The sequence below is a fragment of the Lactuca serriola genome, chromosome 2 (genome assembly GCF_051521515.1).
Source record: "Lactuca serriola cultivar US96UC23 chromosome 2, Lser_US96UC23_V15, whole genome shotgun sequence".
Lineage (NCBI taxonomy): Eukaryota > Viridiplantae > Streptophyta > Magnoliopsida > Asterales > Asteraceae > Lactuca > Lactuca serriola.
Genome location: NC_136409.1, coordinates 174,119,331 through 174,131,172, shown reverse-complemented (window position 1 = coordinate 174,131,172; position 11,842 = coordinate 174,119,331). Strand labels below are relative to the sequence as shown.

The 11,842-nt window shown below is 36.4% G+C and overlaps 1 protein-coding gene and 1 long non-coding RNA gene across 3 annotated transcripts; both read left to right on the top strand.

Annotated features, from left to right (window-relative positions):
* Positions 1-6,417: 6,417 nt before the first annotated feature.
* Positions 6,418-8,009, top strand: LOC145087460 (receptor-like protein 44). The gene has a single exon (XM_079025409.1). It carries the CDS (start codon positions 6,735-6,737, stop codon positions 7,548-7,550), a length of 816 nt encoding a protein of 271 aa, XP_078881535.1. The 5' UTR covers positions 6,418-6,734; the 3' UTR covers positions 7,551-8,009.
* A 1,046-nt stretch (positions 8,010-9,055) lies between these two features.
* On the top strand, positions 9,056-11,391 carry LOC145087459 (uncharacterized). 2 transcript variants are annotated; one of them, XR_013700816.1, is made up of 6 exons: positions 9,056-9,506; positions 9,721-9,985; positions 10,068-10,215; positions 10,434-10,500; positions 10,582-11,076; positions 11,230-11,391. It is a non-coding gene; the product is annotated as an uncharacterized LOC145087459 (long non-coding RNA). The 2 variants fall into 2 exon arrangements; XR_013700817.1 differs by having other exon boundaries at positions 9,058-9,506; positions 10,862-11,076.
* The last annotated feature ends 451 nt before the right edge of the window (positions 11,392-11,842 follow it).

Sequence of the window (11,842 nt, the reverse complement as noted above, 5' to 3'; positions counted from 1 at the left end):
CAACAATAGTTTTCACTCGAGCATCAAGATGGCTCCTTATCAAGCCTTGTATGGGCAGAAGTGTCGTACGCCGTCTTGTTGGCTTGAAGCCAGAGAGAAGCAGTTTATGGGCCCCGAGATAGTCCATGAGACTGCTGAGAAGTTGAAGGTGATTAGGGAAAAGATGTTAGCAGCCCAGGATCGTCAGAAGAGCTATGCTGACAAGAAAAGACGACCGATAACTTTCGAAGTTGGGGATTCCGTTTTGCTTAAAGTCTCACCGTGGAAGGGACTTATACGATTTGGGAAATAAGGAAAGTTGAGTCCAAGGTTTATTGGACCGTTCAAAGTTCTTCAGAAGATAGGGAACCAAGCTTACAAGCTGGAATTGCTCGAAGAACTCAATGGTATTCATAACACCTTCCATGTGTGTTATTTGAGGAAATTCACAGGAGATGTTCCCGACATAATTCCAATCTCAGAGTTAAGGATGGATGAAAATAAAAGGTTGATCGAAGAGCCTGAGGCAATTGTTGACCGTAAGACTAAGAAGTTACGACGCAAGATGGTCGACTTGGTGCTAGTCCGATGGAAACATTCGAATGGGCCGAATCTCACTTGGGAAACAGAGGATGACATGATGAGTCGCTATCCACATCTGTTTGCTGATGCATGATTCCGGGACGGAATCATCCTAAGGAGGAGAGAATTGTAACGCCCGGGTTTCAGGGCTAAGCATTTTTGTCAATGTAATAGTCTAGGTCAACTCTTGTAACTCTTTTTGAAGTAATAAAGATGAAATATTTGAGTATTATGTGAATTATATGTGTTTATTATTTAATTATAAATGTATAATTAATAAAGAATAAAAATGAGCGTCAAAATTAAAGTGTGAGATAATCCCGATATCTCTACATAAAGTTGTAGAATATGTCTCAAGGTTTTCGTGCATATAAGGAACGCCGAAATCCGAGTTATAACGAAGAAGTTATGACCCGTCGAAGTTTCACGACAGAACCGACATGATACCGGGAAGCGTGAATAGTGAATTTACGATAGAGCGAGATTTAGCCTTAGTGATCTAAACGAAAGTCGTAGAATATGTTAAACTAAGAACATCGATAAAAAGAACGCCCAAATCTGACTTCGTATGAAAAAGTTATGAGATTTTAAACAGACCAATCCTGTCCCGGCTTGTTAAAAATATAACTTTAAAAATAAAGTCAAAATTAGCCGACGGAGTCTAAATGAAAGTTGTAGAGTACGTCTTCACCTACGCGTGGATATAAATAACGTCAAAAACGGAGTTCGTATGAACGAGTTACAAATTATAATAGCATATTTACGTATTAAAATAAAGTATAAATCATGTATACGTACACATATATATACATATGTATATATCATTAGAAAGGTATCGACGATGCGGTCATTATAAGACTAATGTTGAGTTCTTTCGACATTAGTTTAGTAAAAATATCATTAAATCCATTTATAATAGTATTATAGAGGGGTGTTTAGTTGTTTATATAACTAAAAGGTCATTAAGTAATTATGGAGGGTAGTTTTTGAAAATTCAATTAGTATAAATAAGAGCCTTGGGCTCTCATATTTCTTGCACCATTCTCTTGATTCAAGAGTCTTTCTCTCCTTATCCCCCGAGCATTTCAGTCCCTCGTGATTCGACTTCTCTTTCTGTAGCTTAGTATAGTAAGGTGAGCGCTGAAGCGCTGCACGAATCTTTCTTAGAAAGATTCAGCGACGAAGTTCTGCCCCTGTAGAGCCCGACTCCTAGCTAAAACCCCCTTGTAAGTAAGTTATGCTTACCTTATTTTAATATAGCTTATATTTAAAATTAGTATTGTTATTATGAACTTATAATAAATATTTGAGCTATTATTATAACTTATATAAGTGTCGTTATAATATTTTTTTTTAACTACTCGCGGTACGGGGAATCTGGTTTAAAGGGCCGCATAGGGTTGTTGGATTTCAGAAGTGCTATATGCCAAAATGGTCCTGCCCTCCGGTGTTTTATGTCTGGCCCCTGTCTGTATATAGTGGTTAGAAAATATTGTTTAACGCTTATATAATAATAATAATAATACTAAGACTAATAGTTGGTCACGGTAAATATTAGACTAAAATTTAGCGATAATAATGCTAGGTTTCGTCGAAGGAAAATAGAATCGTTAGAAGCAAGCGCTGCCCGATTTTGGAATCATCACCTTAACAAGTGAGTGCATAGTTACTTTCAACTTACACATAGATATGAAGTATTTTATATAAATTACGTGCTATGTGTGCAAATTATCTGAATACTTGCTATCTATGCTAGATGAACGTTGTTATACATGTTTTCAATGATTTAAACTGTATATGTATTTTATATCTACGAAAATGTTGGGGTAAAACATGGGTAGATGCAATAGGTGATGTGTGATAAAATGATGAGAGGCCTCGATGTTGATGTTGTTGATTCTGTCATCTAGCGGAGTATGGATGACGACCACGGACTCTTCTAGACAGTCCAGTGGAACACTAGCAGGCTCGCAACCTGTAGGTGTTTGTGAACGATATGTTCACCGGTGTACTCCATCCCCCACATGGTTGCCTTTAGGACATTTATTACTGAGGAATCCCCTTAGCAGTAGTGTCCGTCTCGATGATGATCCTTAGGCTAGGTCCCTTATGATAGGTGTTTAGGGACGTGAAGTGAGGATAACGGGAACGGGTAATCGGGTTATTGTTGATCGATGAAATTAATAAACTTATTTATTGTGGGTTGAAAACCCTATGTGCTCACCAGGCTCCCAAGCCTGACCCACTCAGTTTTATGTATTACAGGTAGTGGCGCATGAGCATAGGTGTGATGTTTTGGACGAGGGATTACGGATATAGGCCTGTAGATATGAAATAATGTAGTAAGGCTTATATTGTACTGTTTATGCTTTTGATCTGTACGAACATGACATCCCGAGTCTTTTAATGAAATACATTTCTATGGAAATGCTTTTGATAAATCTTTATCATATTTTTGTTTTGGGACAAATTCCGCAACACTTTCATTTAAAATGTAACTCTGATTTTTAAACAAAGCATAAACAAACCGGTCTTTTCTGGCCGTGATTTTGGGGATGTCACATTGGTCCATGCATGAGTTTGAAGTCTTATTATGAGCATTGTTGGACAAAAGTGGATGTTAGATTCCATTAAGACATGCTAAGGGTTAAAGTTGCAAACTTTATGTATTAAAACCCTAAAATAAAAGAGAACTGAGAGTTAGACCTTAGGGTTGAGAGGATTAAGCACTAAAATGGATTAAGGTGGAAAGCAGCCCAGTACGTTGGGCATATATAATGGTACGTTACGCGTATTGGTGGTCACTTACGCCGAGTGTACAATGTGTACGTCGAGCGTATGCCTTGCAGTGGCTCCTTGTAGGCTTTTGATCTTTGGTTGGGTTTTGGACTTTTGGGCATTAGTTAGGATTTGGGCCTTAGACTGTTTGAAGCATGAGTGGAGCTTAGGATTTTATTAGTGTGCCTTAAGTTGTATGATTTGGGCCTTTTTGGACCTTAGGGCCATTATTGTGTTATTAGGCCAAGTTTGGATAGGCCCATTATGGGAAGGGTAAAATGGTTTTTTACCCTAGGAGTTTAGGTTTGGGATTTAGACCCACGGTTATTGTTTATAACCTAATTTTGATTAGGTTTATTTGTTTGTGTTTAGTGTGAGATCTTTCGGTTGTGTAGCCGAGCATCCAATTATTTATCAGCAGACTGAGGTGAGTTTTCTCCTTGTGGGCTTTTGATCTTTGGTTGGGTTTTGGACTTTTAGGCCTTAGTTAGGATTTGGGCCTTGGACTGTTTTAAGCATAAGTGGGGCTTAGGATTTTATTAGTGGGCCTTAAGTTGTACGAGTTGGGCCTTTTTGGACCTTAGGGCCATTATTGTGTTATTAGGCCAAGTTTGGGTAGGCCCATTATGGGAAGGGTAAAATGGTCTTTTACCCTAGGATTTAGGTATGGGATTTAGACCCACAGTTATCATTTATAACCTAATTTTGATTAGGTTTATTTGTTTGTGTTTAGTGTGAGATCTTTCGGTTTTGTAACCGAGCATCCAGTTATTTATCAGCAGACTAAGGTGAGTTTTCTCACTGTATCGATGGGTCGAAGGAACCAAGAACGACCCATTATTTGTGATATAGGATGCTAGCTATCTTTGTGATATGTGTATGAAAGACCAAAATTTGGACCCTGGCAATTATATGAAAGACCAAGATGTGACCCATGGCATTTGTATGAAAGACCAGGGTCTGGCCCCTGGCACCTATCTAGAAGATCGGGATTTGGCCCTCGGCAGGCATTACTAGTAAGAATATGATTGGCCCATAGCACTAACTTATTTATGTATGGTATACGGTACTTTGGTGAAACTCACTAAGCTTTTGCTTATAGTCTATATTTATGGTTTCACGTGCTTTCGATACTAAGGGGAAGGACCCGTTGTGATGGCACAACATTCTCCCCTCACTATTTTCTGCACTTTTTGATATTGTTACTCTGATAATTTGACATTGTTACTATGTAATGGTTTTGGAACAATTTGATGACTGTAACACTTGTTGAAAAATGAAAAATTTTATCATGGTTTTTGGGTCTTTACATTATCATGTCTTAGGGATATATGCATCACCAAAAAAAAATACAGCTATTCACATCAAAAAAAAATTACTAATGACATTTAAAAATTAACTACAAACGGTAAATAATATGATACATGTGAAAGTCCTTAAAGTATGACACCAAGCCTAAAAACTCCTCATTCACAGGCCGACGAGCTAACCGAATGTTGAACCTTCTTTCCAACAAATATATCAGACACACTCGAACCACATCGTCATCAAGAGATCTATAAAAAATGTTCTTTATGTTCCAATTTTACTAGTCACTCAAAACAACTATATGAAACACACGTATTCGAAAGCCGTAACGAGAATCCGAGGTTAGGGAAAATCACAAAACTGGAAGCTAGTAACAAGACATATCTGCCTTCTCCCAAAGGTCAATTCAAAGTCTCCAATCTTAAAAAAACAAAAAATAAAACAAAAAAAAACATACATTTCGTCTCCGTTACTTCAAGGATTTATGATAACTTCTTTGCAGAAAATACAATGTAAAAAGAAAATGGCCCCTTTCTAGTGTCACAAAAATATCTAACCACCTATCTAAATACTTCTTTCGATAGATAGCCTCGCATGTCGGTTGGTTATTGAGTTCATCAAGAATATCCAAACCAATGACAGGTTTGTAAGACATTGTAAGAGAAACTATGAAAATACGGTTATGCTGCAAACGAATAAATTAATTAGTTTAAAAGTTACGTTGAACATCATTTTAAATTGTTTTTGGCATTCTGGATTGTAATGCTCTTCATATTCTGGATTGTTGTTTGTATTCCATACGCGTTTTTCGTATTCTAAGTGCAGAATTCATTTAGAGTTCTCTCTAGGATAAACCTAACTGGTTATCTAGTGTTATGAGCGTTAATGTGGCTAAATAACTAGCTATCTAAGGCATTGGATATGAGTTAACACTACATTTCAAATACGTTCTTCACATTTCGGACTAACGTATCTTAGTTATTATTAAAAAAAAAAAAAAGAGACAAATACAAGTATATGAACCAAAAGTTTACCCGTAAAACATTCAACTCATCAGAATCGTATTCTATTTTTTCTTTGAAAAATATCTCCGAAATTTACCGTATTTCGGTGTAGATTCCGGAATCTCTATAATAGTGGCTATTTTTTAAAAATTACAATTAAATACCAAATATTAGTTTGGGTTGTGTGGTTGGACTCAACTCCGAAATGTCATCTTCCCAAATACACGTCAAATTGAAAAAAAAAAAAAAAAAAAAAAATACTAATATAAATATAATAAAATACGTGGTTACTTTTTTAAAATTACAAATAAATACCAAATATTAGTTAGATTCGTCAATTTTGTGAAGTTAAAGTACTTTTTGTTGGTTATTGTTATCGTATATGAGTTAATTTATGGGTAACACTTTTAACATTGTTGAAAGAATATTTTACAAATATCGTTGGTGATAGATACATCTAAACTAACACGATAAAAGTACTTTTATGTTGATTTCTCAAGATGGTTCCAAACTCTTGTACAAACATGAGTGAAAATGTGCACACACAACTATTCAAATGTCTTGAACGTCAATCTTACTTGATCTTTTAGCTATAAATAAACCATTATTTTTTAAAACAAAAATTCAAAGAACAAAATGCTACAATACTCTTCATCCATTCTTAATTTAGAAGGTTATCTTAGGAATTGGAACTTGTTGAAGATAGAAGTAAAGTGCAAAGTGACAACACCAAAACTATGGTCTTCAAAATCTTGAATTCAAAAGACAATGTCTTACAATTATTGCCTCGATTTAGGAGAATGCAACTATACGTTCATTCCAAAATCCAGTTACTCTTTCCAATTAGTTTCCCAAATTTTAAGTTAGTGCCCCCCTACATCTACAAGTCATCGTTCTTCCCTTTTCACATGGCCCCAAAACAATTTACCCCTTTACCTTACCCTCTTCTTCTATTCAAATCCAACTTTTCTAAACATTTACTCATTATCCATTTCACATGCGCACTCCCTATTCCCTAATCAAACTCACACCTTTCTTCATCCCCAATTCCACCTATTTTCTTCTGTTTTCAATTCTTTCTTCATGGGGTTTTCCAGATTGATACTGGTTTTGATGCTAATCTCTGTGTTCTTGCCACCATCGACACCAGATCCCAGCGATGAATCTTGTTTGACCAAATTGTTTGAATCAATGGAAGACCCGAATCATAATCTCATGAATTGGACCAAACCCAGCTTCGAAAACCCGTGTTCAGGCTTCCTCTCGAACCTTGCCGGAGCAACCTGCAACAACGGCCGAATCTACAAGCTCTCCCTGCCGAACCTCGCCCTTCGTGGCTCAATCTCACCGTTTATCTCCAATTGCACTAACCTCCAGGCGTTAGATATCTCAAACAACTCTCTCACCGGACCAATACCCAACGAACTTCAGTACCTTGTCAACCTCGCCGTCCTCAACCTCTCCTCCAACCGCCTCTCCGACGCCATCCCACCTTCCCTCACCATGTGCGCTTACCTCAACGTCATTGACCTACACGACAACACCCTTTCCGGCACAATCCCACCTCAGCTCGGTTCCTTAGCCCGGTTGTCGGTTTTTGATGTTTCCAACAACAAATTATCCGGCCCTATTCCGGCGAGCCTCGGAAACCGGACGGGAAACCTGCCACGTTTCAATGCGAGCTCGTTTTTAGGTAACAAGGATCTTTACGGGTACCCGTTGGGTCCGATGAAGAGTAAAGGATTATCGGTGGTGGCAATTGTGGGAATTGGATTGGGGAGTGGATTGTTGAGTCTGGTGTTGAGTTTCACGGTGGTTTGTGTTTGGTTGAGAGTGTCGGAGAAGAAAATGGCCGCCGAACAAGAAGGCAAAATTAGTCAATTAATGCCTGAATATTGATAAATTGGGGGGAAATGAAAATGGAATTCTCTGTAAAATTTGAAGATTGGTTTGCTTAAAGTAGCATCTTTTTTAATTTATTTTCTTGGAATTCACCTAAATTTTGGCGATTTCTTGTTTGTTAACTATCTTTTTGAAGATTCTTCATCTGGGTTTTATCTTGTTTGATGATTTTCTTGAAAACCCAAAAAAAAAAAAAAAAAAAAAAAAAAAAAAAAAAAAAAAAAGTCTGATTCTTGGTAGGATTGCAGAAAACCCAAATTCAAGAAAGTGAGAGGTTGTGTTTGTGTGTGTCTGTGTAGGGTAGGGAAGAAGCACTTGGCCGTGGGATTGTCTGGTGGTGCAACTAAAAAAAAATGAGTGATGGATTATAAATTAGAAAGACATTTTGATTTGACTACCATCGCTATCATATATTCTTCCACACAAATATTGAAGTAAGATATTGTTGTTTAAGCTTTTGGATGCTATGAAAAGAAGTAAAGAACGATAAAAGAGAAACAAGTCGTGAAGTTTGAAATCAAAACATACCATATTTCCTGATATCGTTATGGTTATTCGTGTCTTTATATATTGTTGAAATGTTGAATAATGTTTTTTAATCATATTATACTTTATAAAAAGATGTGGCATTCCATGAATAGTGATTGATAAATAATAAATGTTTGGTCAGACTAAATTCCTTGATATATAAGTCATCTTGCTATCTCTTTGATATCATTTTGCTCTATTTTGTTTTTGGAAGAATTCTTGATATCTATTTAGCCTTACCGTCACGCGGACGAGAGGCGAGATTGTGTTTGGGTTTGATGATGGATGGGTATTTGGGTTTTGCTCTCTTTTTGAAATTTTAAGAAAAAATATGTTTATAAAATATAGAGAGAATGAGAGAAAGATTTATAAAAATTTGAAATAATATATATATATATATATATATATATATATATATATATATATAGGTAAAAAGGTAAGTGTTTTTTTTTTTGAATTTGACCGTTTTCAAACGGTCTAAATAACAACGGTTATTTTTTACGCGTTACAATTCGTTTCCATGGCAACGAGAATCCACGCAACAAGCTAACAAATAACGGGAAAAAATAAACAATTACAAAGAAAAGTAGAGATGTCAACATGGGCAAATGAGATGGGGCTGCATCCCTCATCACCACCCCCGAAATCCCCCCTTTCCTCCACCCCTGCCCCAAAATTAAATCGAGGGGTTAACATTGGCCCCGCCCTCGCCCATGTCCTTGTCCCCCGTTCTTGATTTCTTTAAACAAATATTTACAAACAGGATAGGGGCCAGGGTCCTACTAGACTTTTGGGATCCCTAGAAAAGAGATAACTAATAGAAAATTGTTCACTTAACAACCCAATCCGTTTTATATTAATTTTTATGTTAAAAATCAAAAAATCGATTGTAAGCCAACATTATCAAAATTCTTTTCTTTTTTCTATTTGGTCTATCCAAAAAGAAGGTTTCCTGAACAACTATTATTACTACATTACAGGGTAGTTAGAATTTTGAATGTTCAAAACCTTCTTTTTGGATAGACCAAATAGAAAAAAGAAGAGAATTTTGATAATGTTGTCTTACAATCGATTTTTTGATTTTTACATCCAAAAAGAAGCCATCAAAGTAGGCGGCTCCACCACTTCTTCCTATTCTATTTCGTTCGTCCGGCAGCAAACCCAGATGGAGAAAGCATGGTGGAGTTGTCCCCTTCTACAAATGGCGGCGAAGCGCACATGCGACGGTAGTAGCAGCGGACGAAAGCTGTGCCGGTAGTAGCATCGGACGAAAGCTGCAATCACGACAGCAGCAAATGGCGGTGAACAGGTGTTTGGTGGTTGTTGTGGAGTTAGAAGGGAAAGAGAGTGGTGCGACGGGGTGGGTCTCGGTCTGTGGGATCAACGAGAAAGATGGAGACGGACTGCCTGTTGCGGTGATTGCAGGTAAACAGACGGGGCTGCTTCAGCAGTCCTGGGTTCTTTCTTTTCCTTTTTTTATTGTTTGATAAAAATCATTGGGGTGTTTGGGATCGATTCTTGACAGAAATCGTTCCCTTGCTCTTCCTCTTTCCCTTCTTTTGACTGTAAATGTTTAACCAACATGTTTAGATGAGCTTTTGGTGTGTGTTGGGTTTCATTCGTTTGTTTATGTTGATAGAAATCGAGGCAGAAGCCACAAAGCTTCAATTTGGATAAACTATTGGCAAATTCACCTCCATGGCCTCCAATAATAAGTACTACCCTTGATAGAGACATGATAACAGTGGAGTTTACCAATCTTATAATATCGGATTCCAACGTGTAAATGGTTTTGAGATCGCGTCGCCACTAGCATCTCATCTAACCCGAATCTTCTTTGGCAGTTCAATCAATCAAAACTCATAACCTTGCAACAGAAAACCATCAAAGAGCCTACATCTCAGGTATTCTTTTAGTAAATCTTATTATCAACCATAGCGTCTATTTCTAATAAGTCAAACATAAACATCGGGGGTTGGGTTGTAGGTCAATGATTCAGAGACTTGGGCCATCTCCATCACGAAAATCGACCGGCCTGGCTTAGGATCAGGCTTCGCAGCGAGGTGGGAGGCAAGGAACTGTCACTGGTGCTGAAATGAAAAGGAAGGTTGGGACAAGCAGGTAGTAAAAGGGGGTAAGTAAAGTAACAGGTTCTTCCAATTTCTTCGATTCTTAACCAAGTTGTCATTTTTTGGTTTCTTTTTTATTGGGTTTCATGAACTGTGTAGTTTATATTGAAATTGTACGACTTAATTACATGTCTGATGATAACACTAATTTCATCATCTACCACCACCTTAACAACTTTTTTTGACTTTCATATCTCATGTTTTGTTTTGTGTTTGGCTGTAGGAAGCTCCTGCTATTGTCAAATCTTACTATCACCAAAGAATTGTTGTTTGCCCTGTTGTAGAAGGGGGTGAGTCTTATTTTTCTGTAATTTTAGAGACTTTAGTGTATGAACTTTATATAAATGCTTATACTGATCTATTCTTTTCAGATTCCATCTTTTGGGTATGGTGGATGATGTTAAGGGTTATACACAACCTAATAGTTCATCTTCACTTTCTTTCATAAAGTCAAAATATAGATGACTGAGGGTTTACCCGTTTCATTTGCTACTTTGGAGATGCACATTAGAATGGAGTATATGTATCAAATTAAGTATCACAATCAAATGATTTGACTTGCACATTAGATGTTTGACAGAATGCCTGAATGAAACTGATCAGATTTTCTTGAAAACAACTTTTGATTATGGATTTTATTTACATTTACAGATTGATCTGCAAGTGGTCCCTCATTTTGAGTTTTCAGTCAAAAATCCACATGATGTTTGGGTGGAAAAAACATGCATTATGTAAGATAGGTTATTCAGTGTAGATATTTCGCATGGCTTGAAATAGAGGATGGAGTAATTTCCATTCGAACGTGGTTCAACAAATCATGAGTTTATTCATCTTTTAAATATTTAGAGCTTTTATGTTAATTCCAGGTGATGCTCAATACAGTTGTTGGATTTTTTTAATACATATCGTCAATATATTAGATATAAATAAATAAGACATTTCATTCTACAAATTTTTTGATGGAATATTGTAGGCTGGTAGCTAAACTTTAATTTTTATATGATTTTCTTTTGTCACAGATGAGTGAGTACATACTCTTATTGGGATCAAAATATTGGTGCTTTGGTTGATGAATCCACAATTGATGAGGGCGTTTTGGTAATTCGTCCAAGTGCTGACACAGAATGCTTAAATCTGGGTATTTGTAAATACACTATAATATTATTCTTTTTTGCTTCTCATTCCCGCTTTCACATATATTGATTGTTTGGTTACATGGTCTTTGTCATGCAACATAAGCATTGTGTTATACAAATATGGAGTATGTATTTTGTTTTTTACTCATAATAATGAAAATACACTCATCTAAATACAATTAAAATCCATTCAATTCAATTCTTTTTATCCTCTAAATTTACCATATATATATATATATATATATATATATATATATATATATATATATATATATATATATATATATATATATACATGTTACAAAATAAAATATCCTTTAAAACACAAATATTACTTCCTACTACATACTAAGAAATACGATCACCAACGACACACTACCTATTGACTATACGACATACATAACCGAAAACCAAAAGACTGAAAGTCTGGTCGTAACCGAACCCCGCAGTGCAGGGTACCTCATTCTAGTTGCTATTCATTAATATCCACATCCCC

Excerpts from the sequence above, each read along its gene's own strand:
- LOC145087460 (XM_079025409.1), top strand. The coding sequence starts at position 6,735 with ATGGGGTTTTCCAGATTGATACTGGTTTTGATGCTAATCTCTGTGTTC.